Source organism: Dama dama, chromosome 4, assembly GCF_033118175.1.
Source record: "Dama dama isolate Ldn47 chromosome 4, ASM3311817v1, whole genome shotgun sequence".
Taxonomy (NCBI): Eukaryota; Metazoa; Chordata; class Mammalia; order Artiodactyla; family Cervidae; genus Dama; species Dama dama.
The window spans coordinates 45274321-45296201 of NC_083684.1; the positions used below are offsets into that span (position 1 = coordinate 45274321).

The following is a 21881-nucleotide window of genomic DNA, read 5'->3' on the forward strand; positions in this document are numbered from 1 at the left end:
AAGGAAAGTGCTTTCACCTCCTGGGAGAGATGAGACTCAAGGTCTGGACTCCTCTTGGGCCCAGAGTCTACCACAAGTCACCCAGGACCTGGCTAGGCCAGTGACTTCATTCTGTAAGGCCTGCTTCATCTGACACCTGTCTGGTCAGGAATCAGGCCATCTCCCCAGAGTGGCTTTCCCAGGGGTAACGGCAGGCAGGTCAGGGGAGGGATCCAGTGGACACTGGTGTAGGACCTTTGAGCTGGGACCACCTGTGTCCCCTGAGCCTCGCAGAGTAGGACCCAACACAAGTAATGAGTGGGTGGGATCCCCCCAAACTTCCCAGTCACCTTCTATGTGTCAGGAGAATCATCTAAAAGGACCCTGCCCTGCTCCCTCATTGACCTGAGCAGGGAAAATGACCAAGTGGCCTCATCAACCCCAGGCACTTGACCTGTGAAGGGTACCTGATGAGTGCTAGATGAGGCCGGATAAAGAGCAACTTTTCTGAGATAAAAGCCTGATCCTTCCTTAATCACCTTGGGTTCAAATTTGCCCTGAAGTTTCCTTTATCCAAAGAAGGTGCAGGATACTATCTCTGCTCCACACGAGTGCCTTCCGCTGTACCCAGGGGGGCTAGTGAAGCCTCCTTCCAGCTCCCTGGAGAGACCCAAGGGACGCCCTGTGGTTGCCAGGGGAGGCCCGGCAGTGTGCGCACGCTGGCAGCCCTGGGAACCACAGCAGCCTGGAGCCTCAGGTGTCGGGCCCAGGAATCCAGAGCTTTCATTCACTCTTTAGAGCCACAAATCCGTTCTCTTCCTTTGTGTTCCAAGCACACGACTTTGAATCTTAGAGACACTTTACACAGAATAGGTGGAGAAAAGGACTATTCAGAAAACATTTACTGTGATTTGATGACAGTCAAGTTGTGGTTCTGAAAGCAAAGCAAAAACAGTATTAGGGAAATTTAGGATGGAGATGTTTCCTGTGTCTAGGTAAGTTTATGATCCTACCACTTCAGAAAGAGAAATACTTTTACTGAAAATACTTAATTTAAAAAGCTGAACAAAAGAACTACCGTGACTGTTCAGATGGGGACAGCAAGCCCCCCCAGGAGGGTGAGAAGGTAGTCTGGCAGCTAGTGGGGGAGGGGCAGAGCGCCACTGGCATTCTTGGCTTCACTCAGCAGGCCGACTGCCCCCTCCTTGAGGCCACTCAGAAGTCACTGGGCGGTGAAAGGATAATCAAGAGGTAAACTTGATTCCAGCAGGGGCCAGCCCCCCAGGTCCCAAGGTGTCCTGCAATGGGTGCCTGGACAGGCGTCATCTTCTTGCAATGAGATGAGAGACTGAACGTGCTGACCTGCTTCTGGCTCCTGTGTGAGCAAGTGTGGATTCAAAAAACCGCCACCACATGGCAGCAGGCACAGCCTTGCTATTCGCCAGCTTCCCCCTCAAAGGCTGTCAGGACACACAGGCGCACACAGCCATAAAGCGCAGCATCTTCTCCCATAATTTCCACAACATGACCTAGCAGAGCAGCAGCCTCTTCAGCAGGAGATGCTGCTACAGTTTAGGTAATACTCTGATGATGTGGGCTTCCCACAGCTCCCCGGTCACCTCCCGTGAGTCGGGGGAATCATCCAAACGGACCCCACTTCCCAGGGCCGAGGCCTAGTCGTCGTACTGCACTTCTGCCCGCAGCTCCCTGGTGACGTAGTTGGCCAGCATCGCCAGCAGCTGCTTCTGCAGGGCCTCGCTGCCCATGACCAGCATGGTCAGCTGCACGGCGTCCGTCCACTCCAGGTGCCTGAGGATGGCAGTGGCTTCGTTAAAGAGCTTCTGCTGCTCGGCAGGCGGTAGCTCCATTATGATCTGAGGAACTGGCTTAAACTGTCCACTCGTCATCCATGCACCTAACAGACCCCCGACGGCCCCCCCTAGAAAACAGGAAGGACTCAATTAGTCGGCCTTATTCATAAATGATGGCCACAGGTTCTTGCTGAGCACACGTCCACTGTCATGACGAGTGAGCACATTCGTGAACGGGTCAGGACGGGCTCAGCTTCATGTCTGCTCCACCAGCAGGGCGGAGGGCAAAGGTTTACGTGGTCTTTGATCCATTTGGCTCAGATAATTGACACTCACACATGCCCTCTCCTAAGCTCTGCGCTCACAGTGCAACATGAAGCATCTCACCCCCTGAGACCTATGCTAACTAAAATCCTCATGGGCTGAAGGTTTTCATGCTTCCATAAAAACCTCTCTCATCTCAAAGGAGAAGGCTGAGAAGCAAATGCATTTTCAGGGAGAACCATCTCTGATGAGGCTGAGTTTCCTCCGCTGGGTGGAGAACATGTGCCTGAGACCTGAGCTTTGAAATCTTTAGTGGAACCACCTGGTTCAAGGACCCTGGGGACGGTGACAGATGACAAGGTATTTTCTCCTGAAGCAATGTTTTTCAAACAACCCTTCCAAAGTTGTATGATGATAAATAACAAATTTAATGTATTCAACTATTTCTTTTTCTGCTACCCCAAAAGGGCACAAACATTACTTTTATATGTAAATTTATTATTATCAAAGTCAAAGCATGCTATCTTGGGACCAGACGAGTTCCAAGTTCAATGGAAAGTTCTCTTTAAGCAGGTCAGGTGCAGCCTGCTATAGGAAGACGTCCTAGGGTAAGGGTCTCAAACTCAAGTGTCTGCAGGGCCCAAGCAGGTCACTGAAAGGAGTGAAGTGGGCTGAGTGGGACTGTGGTGACCTGGAGAGCTTGGTACGTGTCTAAAGGAGAAGTGGCTACCCCATGCCAGCCAACTGCTGCCACATGGAATACCAGGTTTATATCTTTTAATAGTCTTACAAGTTTTAAATATTGGTGATTGGATACTGAAAAAATGCAGGCTGGCTGGACTTGGTGACTTTCTTCAAAAGAGAAGAGTAGGAAAGGGGAAACAGTAACTGTTCAGTGGAGAAGACTAACAAACCTGACGCCAGTCAGGTGATCAAGCCGAGCATCTCAAGGAGGTGCTGTGGGTGTCATGCGTCCCTGAAATGTGTGACGAGAGGCGCCACCGTATTCTTCCCAAAGATCCACTGTCTACTTGTGAGGAGGACATCAGGCAAACCCAAACTGAGAGGAGTTCTCCAAAATACCTGACCAGTACTCCTCAAAAGTATCAAAGCAGCAGAAAACAAGACTGGGGACACCCTCAGAATGGGAGAAAGCAACCGACAAGGGATTAGTCTCCAATATACACCAACATGTATATTGGAGCATGCAGCTCATACAAAAAAAAACCCCAGACAACCCAAGCAAAAAATGGATGGAAGATCCAACTAGGCATTTATCCAAAGAAGATACACAGATGGTTAAAAGGCACATGAAAAAATGCTCAATATCACAAATTATTAGAGAAATGCAAAATCAAAATTACAAAGAGCTATCACTGCACACTGGTCAGAATGCCCATCATCAAAACACCTACAAACAATAAATGCTGGAGAGGATGTGGAGAAAAGGGGACCCCCCTACACTGTTGGGGGAACGTACACTGGTACAGCCACGATGTGCTCTGCTCAGTCATGTCCGAGTCTTTGCGACCCCATGGACTGTAGCCTGCCAGGCTCCTCTGTTCATGGGATTTTCCAGGCAAGAATACTGGAGTAGGTTGTCATTTCCTTCTCCAGGGCATCTTCCCAACCCAGGGATTGAACTCGCATCTCTTGTGTCACTGAGATGTGAGTTACCACTGTGCCAAATAGTCACTATGGAGAATAGCATAGATGTTCCTTAAAAAACTAAAGACAGAGTTACGGTATGATCCAGCAATCCCACTCCTGGGTATACACCTGGAGAAAACCATAATTTGAAAAGATACATGCACCCCCATATGCACTGCAGCACTATTTACAATAGTCAGGACATGGAAGCAATCTAAACGCCCATCAACAGAAGACTGGATAAAGAAGATGTGGTACACGTGTATGGAATGTTACTCAGCCATAGGAAAGAACAAACCAATGCCATCTGCAGCAACATGGATTGTCATACTGAGTGAAGTCAGTCAGAAGGAGAAAGACAAAGATCATATGATAGCGCTTATATGTGGAGTCTAAAAAAAAATGTATAAAAGAACTTATCTACAAAACAGAAATAGAGTTATAGAGGTTTTCTACTACAGAAACAGAAAAGAAACTTATGGTTACCAGAGGATGAGGAGAGAGGGATAAACTGGAAGACTGGGATTGACATAGACACCCTACGCTACATAAAATAGACAACTAATAAGGACCTACTACTGTATAAGGGGTTCTTTACTGGGATTCCTGGTGGCTCAGACACTAAAGCGTCTGCCCACAATGCAGGAGACCCGGGTTCAGTCCCTGGGTTGGGAAGATCCCCTGGAGAAGGAAATGGCAACGCACTCCAGTAACTCTTGCCTAGAAAATTCCATGGATGGAGGAGCCTGGGGTGGTGGTGGGCACGGTCCATGGGGTCGCAAAGAGTCGGACACGATTGAGCGACTTCACTGTATAACACAGGGAACTCTACTCAATACTCTGTAATGGCCCACATGGGGGGAAAATTAAGAGTGGAAAAAAAATAATAAAACTGGAGAGACTAAGGAGACATGAGGATTAAGTGTGTGGTCTTGAGCTAGAGCTGGGGCAGAAAAACATCTTGGATGCAGAAACTGATAAAATCCACATATAGCCTGAAGAATAGTTAACAGTCATGTTAGGCTGGGTTTCTAAGTTTTGACAAGTGTGCCGTGGTAATATAAGATGTGAACATTAGGGGAGCTGAAAATGGATGACACATACATGGAAATTCTCGGCATTGTTTTTGCAACTTCTCTGTAAATCTAATATTATTCCAAAATAAAGAGTTTATCCAAAAGAACGCAGCCTGAGCCAGAGAGAACCCACTTTCAGGCTGGACGCAGCCATCAATAAGTAAATCTTGCGACATTTTAGGAAACCAAGTGTGGAAGTACCTGGTAGCACACACCTCCTGAGATGCAGGAAACAGGCCAGCCTTATGTCTTGGAGGCTGAACACTGCCCTGGACAGACTTCCCCCCACACAGAAAGGAAGGAGCATTCCAGGGAGGGAGGGTCAGTCACTTACAAGTTTTAGTGAACTTTTCCCCATGACATCAGTGAAATGCTTAGCGCTGACAAGAGTTGCACTCATCTGCACTAAACCTTTATGAGAACATCAATATCTGATTTAGAGCAGCACTTAATGCAAAAAGTCGCCAGGAAATATCAACCAAGAAATTACCAACTCTTTGGAGAAGAGAAAATTCCTTTGTTTTCTGGTAAAATGATGCTCCTGCCCATGACCTAGGGGCTGCGAGTAGCCAATCCCCGGGGTTCCCTTTGCTGACAGCTTGTCCTCTACCAGCTTTTGCTCAATCTGAATAAAATATGTGCTCCCAAAATGGCATCTGGGCACAGCTATGTGATAAATGATCCCAGCTAGCCCTTTTTGAGCACATCAGATGGGGTGGGACAAAGATAAAGGATGTCACTGAGGAAGATAGCAATGGCCTTGTCTCCTCCCCCATGGGAACACTTCCTGGATGGCAAGAAGCTGAAGGCAGGACTCACTAACTCACAGTGTTTGGAAATGGTAATGTATAGATGGAAGATCTAGGGTCACCCACAAGCTGAGTTTTTTCTCCTCAGTGTGGCCTCAGCTTGATACAACGTCCTCAAATGTCAATCCTACTACGGGAGGGAAGAGGAAAGTTGGAAGCCTTTCCCCTGAGCTGGGAAGAAAAGCAGTCATCTCTCTAGCCTGTATTCATGTGAAGACTACAAGCCACATAGAAAGCGTTTCCACCAGCCTGTGAGCTTTCTCAGGCTCTGTATCCCCAGCACAAGCTACCAGCACAAAGGAGGCATTCGGTAAATATTTGCTGAGCCCAGGGCAGCAGTCCTAGCCCTGTTTTGCAGGGTCCATCTGACACACCTCGAGGAAGACCTTGTCTGGCCCCTCCACAGGTCAGGCCTGGACAGCAGCCAGCTCTCTGACAACACCCCCGGCCCACAGTTCAGACCACATAGGAATTCTTTCTGCTCCTAATCCAAAGGAAGCAGCTTCATTCTAGCTACAAAGAATGATGGGAAGATCAGCCAAACTTTCATTTACTGCCAGAAACAAGTTCCCAAATAGAAGCAGGTGGTAAAAGAAGGGGCAGGGATGATGACCACTCTAGGAGCTAGCTTGTTGCTTTCCCTGAGCTGGACTGCTTGCTTTCAGACTAGGGAAGCACTCTGTGAATGAATTCACATTCAGTGGCTCTTCAGCATCACCCCTCAGGAGGTGCTCAGCAAATCTCAGCTTCCTATCTGGATGTCTAACGGTGATGGGGGGAGGGAGACTGTCCAAAACCCGGGACACCCTGAAATCCTCTGGCTCTAGGACACATTCTGGGAGAAAGATGTCCTCCCGGCCTTGATGACACAGATGCCTTTTGAGAGAGCCCTGGACTTCTGAGACATTCACAAAGAAGCTGGTGGTGTTTACAGGACTGATCATGTGCCCAAAGATCACTTCACAGACGTGACCTCAACGCGACAAATTTCTCACACAGGACAGAGGCTTTTATGATGTCTCTGTGGTTTCAAAGGCCTTTTCCCAACAACTGCACTGTCCCTGTGAGGCATCTGCACTTACCAACGGCTAGTCCCGGTGGACCGCCCACCAAGCCACCAACGAAGGCCACGGCCCCGGTGACCAGAGCACCCTTCCCGGAGTGCTTGACAGCCGCCTTCATCTTCCTCTCCTCGGAGATGGAGCACAGCAACCTCATGACGTCCTCCACCGCCACGGGCATCATGGCGGACCTCGGGGTAAGTGCTCCTAAGGACAGATGCAATGAGTGAAGGGCCCTTCCACCCAAATGTTACTCTTCCTCAAGTTTTAAGGAAGGTTCCCCCATGTTTGGTAGAGAACAGGATCTCTGCCGTGTGCAGGATGGACAGCACACCCAGTCATGCGGCAAGTCCTTTGCCAAACAGAAAGCAGGGCAGCATTCAGTTATTAAGTAGACAGGATCAGCAGAGTGGGTGAAAGGTCTTCTCTGCAGTCTAACTTCTGATTTATGACAGATTAAGGGACAATCCTGGCCACATGCTCGACCAGTTCATCACGAGTGATGCAATTCTGAGCTCTCTTGTATCAGGGCCCTTCAGCTAGCCCAGACAATCCCCACGCACAAAGCTGGGCGGAGTGCACAAGTCCCAGCCCTGGGTCCACTTCTCTGTGACAGGGCATCTCGGCTCCCGCCAAGCCAGAGAAGGGGGAGGCACAGACTCTGTAACCACACAGCCTTGTAGCCACAGGACGACCCAGCAGAGTGGCAGGCTTCTCACCTGTAAGATGAAGATAAACCACCTACAGGCTGGATTCCTACAAGGTGTTAGCAGGATGGATGCAAAGTCTCACCTGGAGCGAGACTGTTAATACTGCAAACTCTCAGATATGATGGTTTCTAAATGGACATTCTCTTCCTAACATATACCAATGGCTTCAACAAGCAACTACTCAGAGTCAATCCAGTTTTACCCATGGGATATTAAAGGCAGGGGCAGGATGACATGGTAAGATGAAACAGCCAGAGAATAAAAGAATCAAAGAAGTCCATATGGGTGAACAGATGACAGATGGATGGACAGACTTTGGAACAATGACCTTTAGAAAAATTCTCTGGGGTCAGGAAACTCTTTGCCACACTAGCAGGAAAAAAACAGCCCGGGGCAAGGGTGGAGGTAGGGCAGGCACTAACTACCCCAAGGTTGGTGGGAATGGAGAACCTTGGCACTGATGGCCTCCTGGCAGGACAGGAAGTAAAATCAAAATAGCAACGAGCAGTTCTCCTTCTTCCAGCCTTGGCTGGACCCAAGACTTGGGTGGGTACCTTCCTCTCTCACCAACACTTCCCTTTTCAATCAAGGCTGTGAGACACAGACATTTACAAGGAATCTGATCATGGAAGTTTGGAGCAGGACCTATTCAATATCTTCTGGAAGTATGAGTTGTTTTTAAACCCAAGGAAAATCCAGAATTACCCTAATGTAAAATTATCCTCCCAATTCTGAGAGAGAACTCTGAGCCTTTAGAATAAATCTGTGGATCTATACCAGTCAGAACTTCTTTGTAGTCCCAGGGGAGGTAAGTGGGATCCTTTTCTCCAGGCCCTGAAAATTTACCCTCTTTTTCTTTTTAATATTCTTTTTATTTTTTGCCCATGCTATGTGGCAAGGGGGGTCTTAGATCCCTAACCAGGGATTGAACCTGTAGCCCCCTGCATTGGGAGCTCAGACTCTTGACTACTGGACCATCAGGGAAGTTCCTCCTTTTGATATTCTTGATATCAGTGATTCTCCACCAGCACATTGGAGTCACTGAAGACCTTGTTAAATACTACCCATATAGGTAGGGTGAGATTCTGTATTTACAAGCCCCCAGCTGAAATTGTGCCCTCACTTTTGAACAGCAAGACTCTATGACAGAATGACTTAAGATGTCTGATATCTGCTACTCAGTCCTTGAATTCAGAATGCAAGAGGTGTGCTCCAGATGTGTCCATTTACCAGGAGTGTGAGAGGCAGTGGAGGGGCAGCCCTGCAAGGCTGCCCAAGGGACTAGAGGAAAATTCAGGTGTGCTTGTCCTTGCTCTGGCTCCCAGGTGTCCTGGATCCGCTAAAATGCCTCCTGGCTTCCAGGCCCTTCTGTTCACCAGAGGTGACCACGTGTAGGCATAGCACATGCCCCAACCCCTTCCTACCTGCAAGACAGCCCCCTTCCACCCTTCCAGAAGTCAAAAATTTTCCAGGCACAAATGTCAAGATGACATTATAGCATTATAACAGCGAAAGAATTGCACTTAGAAATGGGAGGAGGGAGGAACTAACCTGATTTACCCAATAGCCATGGGCTTGTAAAGCTATGCAAACAAAATGTTTAATTTCAGATACCTATTAAGATAACCAAAGGAACTAATCTCATGATAAAACCTTTTAAAAAGCTAAAAATCATCCTATAAAATACCTAATCACCTTCTAGCTTAGCTCTGGTTTACACCTAGCTTTTTATCTGTCAGTTTTGCAGAAAAAAGGGAGAAGAAGCTCAGGTCCTGGGAAGGCCCCTTGCATTCCCAGAGGCATGAAGACCCCGAGCCTTGCCACACTTGATCTGCAAGGCTGGTTTCTAGGCCAGCACATTCTGCCCATATGCCAGGTTTTCTGCAGAATTACAGATCTGTATTCTCCAAACAGTTTCTGCACAGCAAGAAAAGGCATGTAAAAGAGGCTGGAGATACATACCCACTTCAGCCTGTATGGTCTATTTAAAAAAAAAACAAAAAACAAAACCAGCTTCCAACCCGCTCTGAATGACTTTAAGTCAAAACCCACAGGGACTAATGAGGCATCATTGTGCAAACACCACTTTTAACCTCCACTTAGCCCAGTCGAGTCAGCACAAGGTTCAAGTCCAGAGCTCTGTATGACTAGTGGGCCAGCAGGTGCCATGGTGTGTGGGAGGGGAGGAGAAGTGGCCTAGCTCCTGCTGGGTTCAATGGATCCACACCATGAGTAGACCACTGGCATGGTGGCTGCCTCCGTCCAAGAGACCGCTGGTTTAATTTCCTTGTAAGAATCACTGCAGAAGCTGGAGCATCTTTTCTTCCTTGCTGTGGAAGAAAAGTCTGCAGCACCATCTCCTGACTCCCTGCTAAAAAGCTCAGCCTCCCAACTTCTCCAGGGTTGCCTGATTGAGGAAGGAAGCCAGTCCTGTTTTTCCTTCTCCCACTCCAGCCGCCTTAGTCAGTAAGTGGCAGAGAAGTGGGTGAAGAAGAAGGAGGCAGCACTCTTTTGGGACAGACCTCAATGGGGTGGGAGGGTAACCCCCTCTACAACCATATCTCACCTATTTCAGAATCAGATTTGTCCACAAAACAGACTCGGATCACAGGAAGTCCATCTGCCAGCCACAGGGAAGGCAAATACCAATGTGAAGCCCTGGTTTCTTGCAAGCACCCAGGCTGGTCTGCTGATTATAGTAGGGATCTGGGGGAGAGGGAGATGAGCCTGGCCCTGGGACTGCAGCCTGGCTTTCTGAGATGGACCAGATTGTGAGATGAGGAGAGGAAGGCTGCAGAGCTAACACAGATCTCCATGCACAAAGCTCTTTTTAAAAATTAAAAAAGCAGGGCCTCTTAAGATTCAGTGATGTTGTTCACCTGCAATCCTCAGTACTTTTTACTTCTCTGGTGGACTTTATTATAAAGCTCCAGTGTGCCCACTGGCTCCTATAAACCATGTCTTTCCACCTCTCTATGCCCCAGTACAGACATTGAATCCCATCAGCAAATACAGTCAGATCAGACTTCTAAAAAATGTATTAGGGACTTCCCTGGCAGTCCTGGGCTTCCCTAGGGGCTCAGCTGGTAAAGAATCTGCCTGCAATGTGGGGGCCCTGGGTTTGATCCTTGGGTTGGGAAGATCCCCTGGAGAAGTGAACAGCTATCAACTCCAGTATTCTGGCCTGGAGAATTCTATGGACTGTACAGTCCATGGGGCGGGGAGAGTCAAACAGGACTGAGATACTTTCACTTTCTGGCAGTCCAGTGGTTAAGACTTCACTTTCCGGTGCAGGAGATGAGGGCTGGATCCCTGGTGGGGGAGCTAGAATACCACATGCATTGAGGCCAAATACATAAATTAAATAAAATAGTTGCTAGAATTTTTAAAATCAAGAGATTTCACATACACCTCAGATTTCTGATTCTCCTGAAAAATCAAAAGTACAAGCCACACGGGAAAGGCCTTCTGCAGCAATCCAGGCCAGAGCTGAGCAGGGTCCTACAGGAGCACACCTTATCTACCTGCTTGGCCCTTGAGCAACACCCTCTCAAAACATTCCTATTTCTTTAAACAAACAAAAAGGATAAAGAGGGACTTTCCTGGCGGTCCAGTGGTTAGGACTCCCCGCTCCCAATGCAGGAGGTACAGGCTTGATCCTGGGTCGGGGAACGAAGATCCCACATGCCCCCCAGTGAGGGCAAAAAAAAGACAAGCTATCAGTCCCCACAAGGCTAATCTCCCCGCCCCTAAATCACTAACATCCCTTCCTCATCATCTCTAATCTGGCGTCCAAATTCTCTCCCCAGAGGGCAAGGCCAGGAGTGCCCCACCCTGCGGATATAACACCCGCCAGACGCGCACCCGGGTTCCTGCGGGAAGCGACACGCGCGCGCCCGCGCACGCACACACAGGAGTTCCTGCGGGCGGCGACAGCACACACATCCCTTCGTTCCCCCGTTTCTCCATAAGGAAAATAAATGGACTAAGACCGTCTGCCCTGGCGCTGCTCCGGGCGCCCCCTTGGCTCCGGCGGCGGCTCGGGGCCCTTTACCTGCGGAGGCGGCGCCGCGAGGTCACAGGCCGGCAGGCGCGTGGACAGCAGGCCTCCCCGCCGGGCGCGCAGGCCCCGCCCCCGCGCCTTCCGGCTCGTCCGCGCGGGGCCTTCCGGGGCGCCGCCCCTGCCGCTGTGCTGCCGGCCCCGGCTCCGCTCTGCGAGCGCCTGCCAGGATGGGGCGCCTGGAGCGGGATCGCTGGGGCCCCGAGGCCGCGCGCAGCCCTGCCCTCCACCCGCTCACCCCCATACTAGGTCGGAGTTCCTTTAGTTCTTACTCAAGCCCGGGGGCCTCCTGGGAGGCCCTGTCTCGCTTTGGCCTTTCACTCACTACCGAGACACTCCCCCCACCCCTCGTGTCCCGGTTCGGGAGGAACGCCGCGGCCTCGGCGAAGGGCTGAGTTAATGTTCGCTGAATGCACCTGGCAGAGTCAAACGTCAGCCGGCCGCAGTGCGGACACCGGCGGCCTCTGCGTCTGGGGGTTTGAAAAGATTTTGCGCCCCCTTTCTCCTGGGGTTCCAAGGAAAGAGGAGGTCCAGCTTCCAGGGAAAGCTGAGATTGGGGAGCCTCCTGGGAGGGTGCAAAGGCGTGAGGGAGGCAGGTCAGAGAAGGGCCAGGGGATGCTTTGGAGCGGCTCGTGGAGGAGCCTTCTACCCATCTCCTCCAACCCCCACATACACGGGCTGGCCTGGAACCATCTCAAAGCTGAAAAAGGCTTCTGGGGGCTTTCCGTGGGCTATCTCCCTCAATCCTGCAGCGTAGGCCTGGTTCCCATTGCCATATTACAGACAAGGAGAAGGAAGGCCCCAAGGCTCAGAGAGGGTGGTCTACCCAGGTCCAGCAAGGTAGGGAGTGTCAGGGTCCAGACTCCATCCTGGGTCCACCTGGCTCAAAGCCCTTACTTGTAACAGGCCCTCTGGCTTGCCTTCCTGAGTGCTGTGGGCACCCAGAGAGTCGGCTTCTTTCAAACTACCAATTTTTTTTTTTTTTTTTTCTGAATGGGAAAGTCCCTTGGGTATGTTCGTGTGTGAGCTATAGATATATAGGTAGATATTTCACTTTACTGAAGTATGATTTACATACAAGAAGCTGTACATATTTGATGTATACAAAAGTTGATGAGTTTAGGGATGAATTTATACCCGTGAAATCATCACCACCATCAAGGCCATAAGTGTATACATCACCTCTGGATGTTTCCTTCCATCTCCTTTATTATTACTATCTTTTGTGTGTGGAGATGTGGTAAGCTTAGCACACTTCAGTGTACACTACAGTATTGTTAACTACAGATACGATTCTGTATAGTAGATCTCTAGAATTTATATATGTTAGGTTAGTTAACTGAAACTTTGTATTCTTTATCATCTTTTTGTTACTTCTGTTTCCACTCTGTCACTAATGTGAAAAGGGGCCTATAGCATTAACCAGAGTTCCCCTGCCACAAATAAGTTCCCCTGAAATAACTGCATTTGTTCCTGAATAGGAGCTTTATGAGTTTGGGTGACATTCCAAAACTGAAAGTGAAAATTAACCAAGATAAAGAATAGCCCAACTCCCTGGGGTGTCTTCAGGTTTGGGCCTGGTTAAGATTCTCCTGTTTCTCCGCAGGCCAGCTCCCTCTGGTGGCACATTAAGGAACTGGGCCCTTTCACTCACTCCTGGAGAGATGGGGAGGAAAGGACAGGGTGGCAGGAAAATGCTGGAAGGGAAAGAAACTTGAAGGGTGGGGCCCCTCTAGAGAAGGTTAGCTATAAGAAGTACTGCGAACATTCAACCCATCAGCAACTTGGGAGCTTCATTCTAATATGAATAAAGTCTTAAAATGCACACATCAAAGCCCATAAATGTAACACGCTGTACCACAGTCTCATAATGGCAGCTGAGCCTCTTGCAAAGTGGGTCCCATGAATGAGGAGAACAGCGGGGTCTCCATCATGGCGTGGTGACTCTTCACTGGCCCAGCATCCATTTAGTGCTTTCATAATGCTTATGATCTTAAGGTCTGGCTGGATGATCTGGGGAAAGTTATTCAACTTCTCTGTGCCTCAGTTTCCTCATTTGGGCAATGACAGTAATAATAGTGCCTGTCTCATAGGATTGTTTTGAAGATCAAAGGAGGTAATGTGTAGGAATCTAGAATATTCTTGATTACATCATAAGTTATGAAAATGAAGGTCCAAATTCCCCAGTGGGAGTGTCATATGCCCAGAATGGTGAGAAATGCAATTCTACCCCAGCCTTTGCAGTGCACCCTCTTCCTGATGGACCCAGTTTGCTAGGTTGTATTCAAAGAGCCTACCAGAGTCAGAATTCAGGTGGGATCCCCTGAGGCCAGCAACCCCATCCTCCCCTTTTTTGAGAGGATGAGTGAGGACCTCCCAACTTACACAACTCTTTCAGAATAAACCCACCCAGACCCAGGGCTGGATGATCCACACATACATAAACCCTTGCAATCTCTTAATAACAGCATACATGTAAAGCAGGTGTCATTTTGAAAACTAAATCATGTTCTTTAAGTTACCTCCTTGGGTGTCCCTGGTGGCTCAGATGGTAAAGAGTCCACTTGTAATGCAGGGAACTTGGATTCAATCCCTGGATCAGAAAGATTCCCTGGAGAAGGGAATGGCAGCCCAATCCAGTTTTCTTGTCTGGAGAATTCCATAGACAGAGGAGCCTGATGGGTTACAGTCCATGGGATTGCAAAGAGTCAGACATGATTGAGTGTCTAACACTTTCACTAAGGACATCATAGTCTGTCTGGTGATTAGGGATTCCTGGGGATCTTGCTCTAGCCTTGAAGACAATCATTTATCCCAAGGTACTCACTGAGTCAAGGTTTTGGGTCAGTAGCGGTACATGCTGGGTCCAGGAGACCTTTCCTAAGGACCTTTGAGTCCTTAGCCCTGCCCAAAGGAACTCTCCTCATCTCCCAGTCCTTTCCCCAAGGTTGCATTCACCTTCACCTGTAAAGTGTTCTGCACACTTTTTGGCATATACCAGGTGTATTAGTTTGCTAGGGCCCCATAAGAAAGTACCACAAACTGGGTGGCTCAAAAGAGAAATTTATTGTCTAACAATAATGTACATCTTTGTTTACTAAATATGTAAACCATAGAAATCACAATTCTCAAATCATTAGAAGAAAAAGAATGTTTCTCAATTCTTGTAATCTGAATTTTGATTGAGGATCATACGATGGATTTTCGTGAAAAGCTTTACTTAGACTACATGTGAACTTAACGTGTTTATTCATAAAAGTGAATGGTTTTTTAAAAAAAGAAGAAGTCCAAGGAGTTGGCAGGCAGTGCTCCCTCTAAAACCTCCCTTGACTGTTCTATCTAGCCTCTAGTGGTGGCCACCAATCCTTGGCATTCCTTGGCTTGCAGCTGCATCTCTACCTTTTTTGTCACATGACGTTCTCCCTTGTATCTGTGTGTGTCCAAATTTCCCTCTTATTATACGGCACCAGTCATGTTGGAGTAATGTGTGTGCTCAGTCACTCAGTTGTGTTTTGACTCTTTGTAACCCAGTGGTCTGCAGCCCGCTAGGCTCCTCTGACCATGGGATTTTCCAGGCAAGAATATTGCAGTGAGTTGCCAAATCATTGGAGTAAAGGCTCACCCTAATGACATCATCTCTACCTTGATTACAACTGCAAAGACCCTATTTCCAAATAAGGTCATATTCATAAGTACAAAAGGTCAAAACTTTCACATATATTTTGGGATGACACAATTGAGTCCATAATACCAGGTAGTCAGCAAATGCCAGCTATGATGATTATTATCCAAATAGGCACATGGGTACCTGCAAGCATGATAAAGATACCATTCTTAGGGACTTTCCTTGTGGTCCGATGGCTAAGGCTCCTCACTTCCAATGCAGGGGGCCTGGATTCTATCCCTGGTCAGGGAACTAGATCCCACATGCTGCAACTAAGAGTTTTCATGCAGCAACTAAGACCCAGTACAACCAGATAATTAAAAAAGAAAGATTTTTTTAAAAGAGAGAAAAAAATACCATTCACAACTATGCCTTGTGTTGAGGTTGTTGTATGCAGGGGGCCATCCAGCTGCCTGCTTTTAGTCTTGGGAGAGCTTCATTCCAAAAGGGTTGTTGAGGGATGAGGTGGCTTTGGGACTGGTAATGAGCTCCTCCTGGGCTTCCTCATTCTTCTTCTAAATAATTAATTCATCTTCTTCCTTAGTGTTTACATCCTTCAAATATTTGTAGATGGTTATCATGTCCCTTTAGTCATCGCTTAGCACCACTCTACATATTTGCCGTGGTGTTGAGTGTGTGTTATCCTCATTTCATGATTATTATTATTATTTCCTCGTGGCACACTCCCTTATTCCCACAGCCACCATCACTGCTGTGTGAATTTCCTCCAGGTCTCCAGCCTCTCAAGTGCCAAGTTCCCTGGCACGTAATTTTAGAAATCAGTAGTGGTGACAAGAGATGACTTGCAGGCCCTCTGACCCCCAACTCCTTTGTCATTTTTGCCAGTTTCCCCAAAGCCACATCAAATAAACAGACAAGCTTGGTAAAAAGAGTGTGTTTACAGTGCAAATATTTTAAGTTTCCAGTCAGATCTCCCTGCCCCTGCTTCCATCCAGGTACTCTGAATTTCCTCAACTATAAAATCAGGCTGAGATCCCCCACTCTCAACAACCTGGGATTACTATGAAGACTACCCAAGGAACAGAGTAGAGAAGTTTTCTGTAAACCGCAAGCAGGGGGAGTGGCAGCACCAGCAATGCCTTCAACATACGTTTAGGTTTCTGCAGAGAGTTCCAGGGGTCAGCTGTTCTAAACAGCTACAAATTCTAAGTTAGAATTTACAAAATGAACTTGATAGAACTGAGATTCACCCTAAAATCTGTTTGTTGAAAGAATATAGAGATGCCCTACTTCAAAATCTACTATTAGATTTTAGTATTCCAAATAAAGTGTGGAACTCAGAGCTGCATGCGCCCTTGGAGACATGTTACAGATGGCCCTGAGGAGGCTTTGGAAGGTTATGCTGCTATAAAAGATTAAAAAAAAAAAAAAAAAAATCCACCTTGTCTTCCATTTCAGATCTCACTGAAGAGTTCTTCTGTACCCGGAAGACTTATTTTCAGTCTGAGAACAATGATTTTCAATGGTTCTGTTGAACATGCAATTCTCACGCAAGTATTTCTATAATTATCCTGTTTCAGTTATAATACAGTTTCTGGAACAATAGGACTTTTATTGTATTGCCATATCTGTTATAATAGATGTTTTATTACAGAAAATTATAGTGGAGTCACTATTATGATTCTGAAGTTTTTATTTCAAATTGCTCATAGGATGGAAATTTTTTCTCCCAAGTAGTTTTTACTTTAATAGTGCTTTGGGTTTTTGTTGGTTTTTTATTTTTAAAACTGTGGTCTGTTTGGGACTTTGTTCAATGGCAGAAGGTTTTCTTTTCCTCCAGTACATACTGTGGCTGAAAACTTACCCCTGGTGCTTATTTGTTTGTGTGTTCTTAGCATGTAGTGCACAGGATATTTTTTAATGCCATCTAGATTTTTCCAAATATATCTGAATACATTAGCCTATTCAGGCTGCCATAGCAAATACCATAGACTGAGTGGCTCAAAGAACAGAAATTTATTTCTCACGGTTCTGGAGACTGAAGGTCCAAGAGCATGGTGATGGCAAGGGTAGGTTTCATGCTGAGGCCTCTTTCCTTGGCTTGTAGCTGCCCTATTGTTGTGTGCTCATATGACCTGTTCTGTGTACATGCAGGGAGAGACAGTAAGCTCTCTGGTGTTTCTTCTTATCAGGACACTAATCCTATCAGATCAGGGCCCCACCCTTATGACCTCCTTTAACACTAATTACCTTCTTATGACACCACCCTTATGGTGGTGTTGGAGAAGACTCTTGAGAGTCCCTTGGACTGCAAGGAGATCCAACCAGTCCATCCTAAAGGAGATCAGTCCTGAGTGTTCATTGGAAGGACTGATGCTGAAGCTGAAACTCCAGTACTTTGGCCACCTCATGCAAAGAGCTGACTCATTGGAAAAGACCCTGATGCTGGGAGGGACGGGGGGGCAGGAGGAGAAGGGGACGACAGAGGATGAGATGGCTGGATGGCATCACCGACTCGATGGGCATGAGTTTGAGTAAACTCCTGGATTTTGTGATGGACAGGGAGGCCTGGAGTGCTGCGATTCATGGGGTCACAAAGAGTTGGACATGACTGAGCGACTGAACTGACTGACTGAACTGATGACACCACCCTTACGGCAGAAGGTGAAGAGGAACTAAAAAGCCTCTTGGTGAAGGTGAAAAAGGAGAGTGAAAAAGTAGCTTAAAACTCAACATTCAAAAAACTAAGATCGTGGCATCTGGTCCTATCACTTCGTGGCAAATAGATGGGGAAACAATGGAAACTGTGACAGATTTTATTTTCTTGGGCTCCAAAATCACTGCAGATGGTGACTGCAGCCTTGAAATTAAAAGACACTTGCTCCTAGGAAGAAAAGCTATGATATAGCTAGACAACATATTAAAAAGCAGAGATGCTACTTTGCCGACACAGGTCTATATAGTTAGAGCTATGGTTTTTCCAGTAATCATGTATGGATATGAGATGTGGACCATAAAGAAGGTTGAGTGCTGAATAATTGATGCTTTTGAACTGTGGTGTTGGAGAAGACTCTTGAGAGTCCCTTGGACTGCAAGGAGATCAAACCAGTCAATTCTGTTGTTGTTGTTGCTCAGTTGCTCAGTTCTGTCTGACTCTTTGCAACCCCATGGACTGCAGCACGCCAGGCTTCCCTGTCCTTCACCAACTACCAGAGCTTGCTCAAACTCATGTCCATTGAATCAGTGATGCCATCCAACCATCTCATCCTCTGTCGCCCACTTCTCCTCCTGCTCTCAATCTTTCCCAACATCAGGGTCTTTTCTAATGAGTCAGCTCTTTGTATCAGGTGACCAAAGTATCGGAGCTTCAGCTTCAGTCCTTCTAACGAATATTCAGGATTGATTTCCTTTAGGATTGACTGGTTGGATCTTCCTGCAGTCCAGGGGACTCTCAAGAGTCTTCTCCAACATCACAGTTCAAAAGCATCAATTCTTCAGCATTCAGCCTTCTTTATGGTCCAACTCTCAGTTCCATACATGACTACTGGAAAAGCCATAGTTTTGACTATATGGATGTTTGTCATCAAAATAATGTCTCTGCTTTTTAATAAGTTGTCTAGGTTTGTCATAGCTTTTCTTCCAAGGAGCAAACATTACAAAAATCTTTTAATTTTGTTGCTGCAGTCACCATCTGCGGTAATTTTGGAGCTGAAGGAAAGAAAGTCTGTCACTGTTTCCATTGTTTCCCCTTCTATTTGACATGGAGTGATGAGACCAGATACCAGGATCTTCATTTTTTGAATGTTGTTGTTGTTTTTTCTTTCATAATTGAGATTTTATTGGTTGTTTTGAGGATCACTACAAAGATATTTCTATTTGTATACAATTCTTCACATACATACCAAAAATCTAAAAAGTCACATAGTTGTGATTCTTAACAGTTATTCCAGTGACTTTCCAGCTTAAAATTTGGAGCACATTTTCTTTAACAGGATATAAACTATCAATATCCTCAAATATTGATACGCTGTTACATCATAAGTCACACTGATTCACAATTTAATATCTTATACACTACATTACTTAAACTGTCAATCATTCACAGCACATTAACCAAGTTATAGGAAAACTGGACTACCATGACCAAAGATGTTAATAGAGTGCACAAAATTCTGACCAGGAAAGCCAAGATCAAGGAGTGGTTTGCTGTAGGAAATAATTCTACCAAAACAATATGGGAAGAGAAATAATTTAAAGTGTTCAAGACATTAAATGCACAACTGACTCCAAATTGCCATTTAGTATGCTTTTGTATTATAGGATATAAAAACTACCCCCCACCTGTGGAATGTTAAGCTGGCACCCAAGACAATCAAAGCCTCCTATATTCAATATACCACTATTTTCTGGTTGTACCAAAAAATAAACAACCAGCAAATGACTTCACCTCTTAAAAAAAAAGCATTTACACTTTAAAAATGGGATGAGGTGGGATTCCTTCCTTTTTAAAAATGTCTCTAGAGCTACTAAAAAACTTGCATTTACAAAATAGTTGATTAAAAATATTCCTCTGAACTGTACAAGAAGGGCAACAGGGACCACTGGCAGGACTGGGTGTGTGGTATTAATCTAACTTGGCTTCTTTCTCTTCTGCGACACTGGAGGCTGGACTCTCCTCATTTTTAGTTCCTCATTTCCCGCAGGTAAGTCTTCTTTAGTCTCTTGGTTGGCCATTTCCTCCTGGTTTCCCTTTGCTCCTCTCTTCCCTTTCGTTTGCACTGTTTTGCCTGAAGATTTATCCTTTCCCACTGCCATTTTTGGTTTCCACTTTTGCAGGAGCCCGTTTAGCTGACAACCTTGCAGATCTCCTCTTGGGCTCCTCCTTCACTGCCCCCTCGACAGAGCTGACCTTCCTCCTGGGCATCCTGGTGGCAGGGCGGGCGAGAGCCGGGTGCCTGAGAGACATGGCAGGCCAAGAACCTTCCAGAAGCCGAGTAGCCTGACCACTGCCTCTCCTCTCCCCTCCTGAGCTGCTGGGACCCACAGTGGGTGGAGGGTAGGGGGGTGGGCCATGGGAGAACTGGATGGAACTGGATTGGGAGCCCACCCCTTCTGAATGTTAACTTTTAAGCCAGCATTTTCAGTCTCCTCTTTCATCAAGAGGCTCTTTAGTTTTTCTTTACTTTCTACCATAAGGGTGGTGTCATCTGCATATCTGAAGTTATTGATATTTCTCCCGGCAATCTTGATTCCAGCTTGTGCTTCATCTAGCCCAGCGTTTCTCATGATGTACTCTGCATACAGTCAAATAAGCAGGGTGAAATATACAGCCTTGACATACTCCTTTCCCGATTTGGAACCAGGCTGTTGTTCCATGTCTGGTTCTAACTGTTGCTTCTTGACCTACATTCAGATTTCTCAGGTGGCAGGTAAGGTGGGACTGGTATTTCCATCTCTTTAAGAATTTTCCACAGTTTGTTGTGATCCACACAGTCAAAGGCTCTAGTGTAGTCAGTAAAGCAGAAGTAGATATTTTTCTGGAATTCTCTTGCTTTTCCTATAATCCAACAGATGTTGGTATATTGATCTCTGGTTCCTCTGCCTTTTCTAAATCCAGCTTGAACATCTGGAAGTTCTCAGTTTAGGTACTGGCTTGGAGAATTTTGAGCATTACATTGCTAGCATATGAAGTGAGTGCAGTTGTACAGTAGTTTGACCATTCTTTGGCATTGCCTTTCCTCGGGATTGGAATGAAAACTGATCTTTTCCAGTCCTGTGGACAGTGCTGAATTTTCCATATTTGCTGGCATATTGAGTGCAGCACTTTAACAGCATCATCTTTTAGATAACTCAGCTGGAATTCCATCACCTCTACTAGCTTTGTTTGTAGTGATGCTTCCTAAGGCCCACTTGACTTCACACTCCAGGATGTCTGGCTCTAGGTGAGTGATCACACCATCGTGGTTACCTGGGTAATTAAGATCTCTTTTGTATAGGTCTTCTGTGTATTCTTGCCACCTCTTCTTAATCCCTTCTGCTTCTGTTAGGTCCATACCATTTCTGTCCTTTATTGTGCCCATTGTTGCATGATGTTCCCTGGGTATCTCTAATTTCTTGAAGAGATCTCTAGTCTTTCCCATTTTATTGTTTTCCTCTATTTCTTTGCATTGTTCACTTAAGAAGGCTTTCTTATCTCTCCTTGCTGTTCTTTGGAATTCTGCATTCAGATGGGTATCTTTCCTTTTCTCCTTTGCCTTTAGCTTCTCTTCTTTTCTCAGCTATTTGTAAGACCTCTTCAGACAGCCATTTTGCCTTTTTGCATTTCTTTTTCTCAGGGATGCTTTTAATCATTGCCTCCTGTACAATATCATGAACCTCCATCCATAGTTCTTCAGGCACTCTGTCTATCAAATCTAATCCCTTGAACCTATTTGTTACTTCCACTGCTTAATCATAAGGTATTTGAATTAGATCATACCTGAATGGTCTAGTGGTTTTCCCTACTTTCTTCTATTTAAATCTGAATTGGGCAATAAGGAGTTCATCATGATCTGAGCCATGGTCAGACCCTGGTCTTGTTTTCGCTGACTGTATAGAGCTTCTTCATCTTTGACTGCAAAGAATATAATCTATCTGATTTCAGTATTGATCATCTAATGAGGTCCATGTGTAGAGTCATCTCTTGTATCATTGGAAGAGGGTGTTTGCTATGACCAGTGCATTCTCTTGGCAAAATTCTGTTAGCCTTTGCCCTGCTTCATTTTGTACTCCAAGGCCAAACTTGCCTGTTACTCCAGGTATCTCTTGACTTCTTACTTTTGCATTCCAGTCCCCTA

At 46.4% G+C, this 21881-nt stretch overlaps 1 protein-coding gene across 1 annotated transcript; it reads right to left on the minus strand.

Moving 5' to 3' along the window:
* Nucleotides 1-863: 863 nt before the first annotated feature.
* On the minus strand, nucleotides 864-11501 carry C4H19orf12 (chromosome 4 C19orf12 homolog). The gene is made up of 3 exons (XM_061138912.1): nucleotides 11415-11501; nucleotides 6672-6857; nucleotides 864-1918 (listed from the first exon to the last, which is right to left on the minus strand). The coding sequence occupies exons 2-3, from the start codon at nucleotides 6832-6834 to the stop codon at nucleotides 1653-1655; spliced, it is 429 nt and encodes a 142-aa protein (XP_060994895.1). The 5' UTR covers nucleotides 6835-6857; nucleotides 11415-11501; the 3' UTR covers nucleotides 864-1652.
* Nucleotides 11502-21881: the final 10380 nt, after the last annotated feature.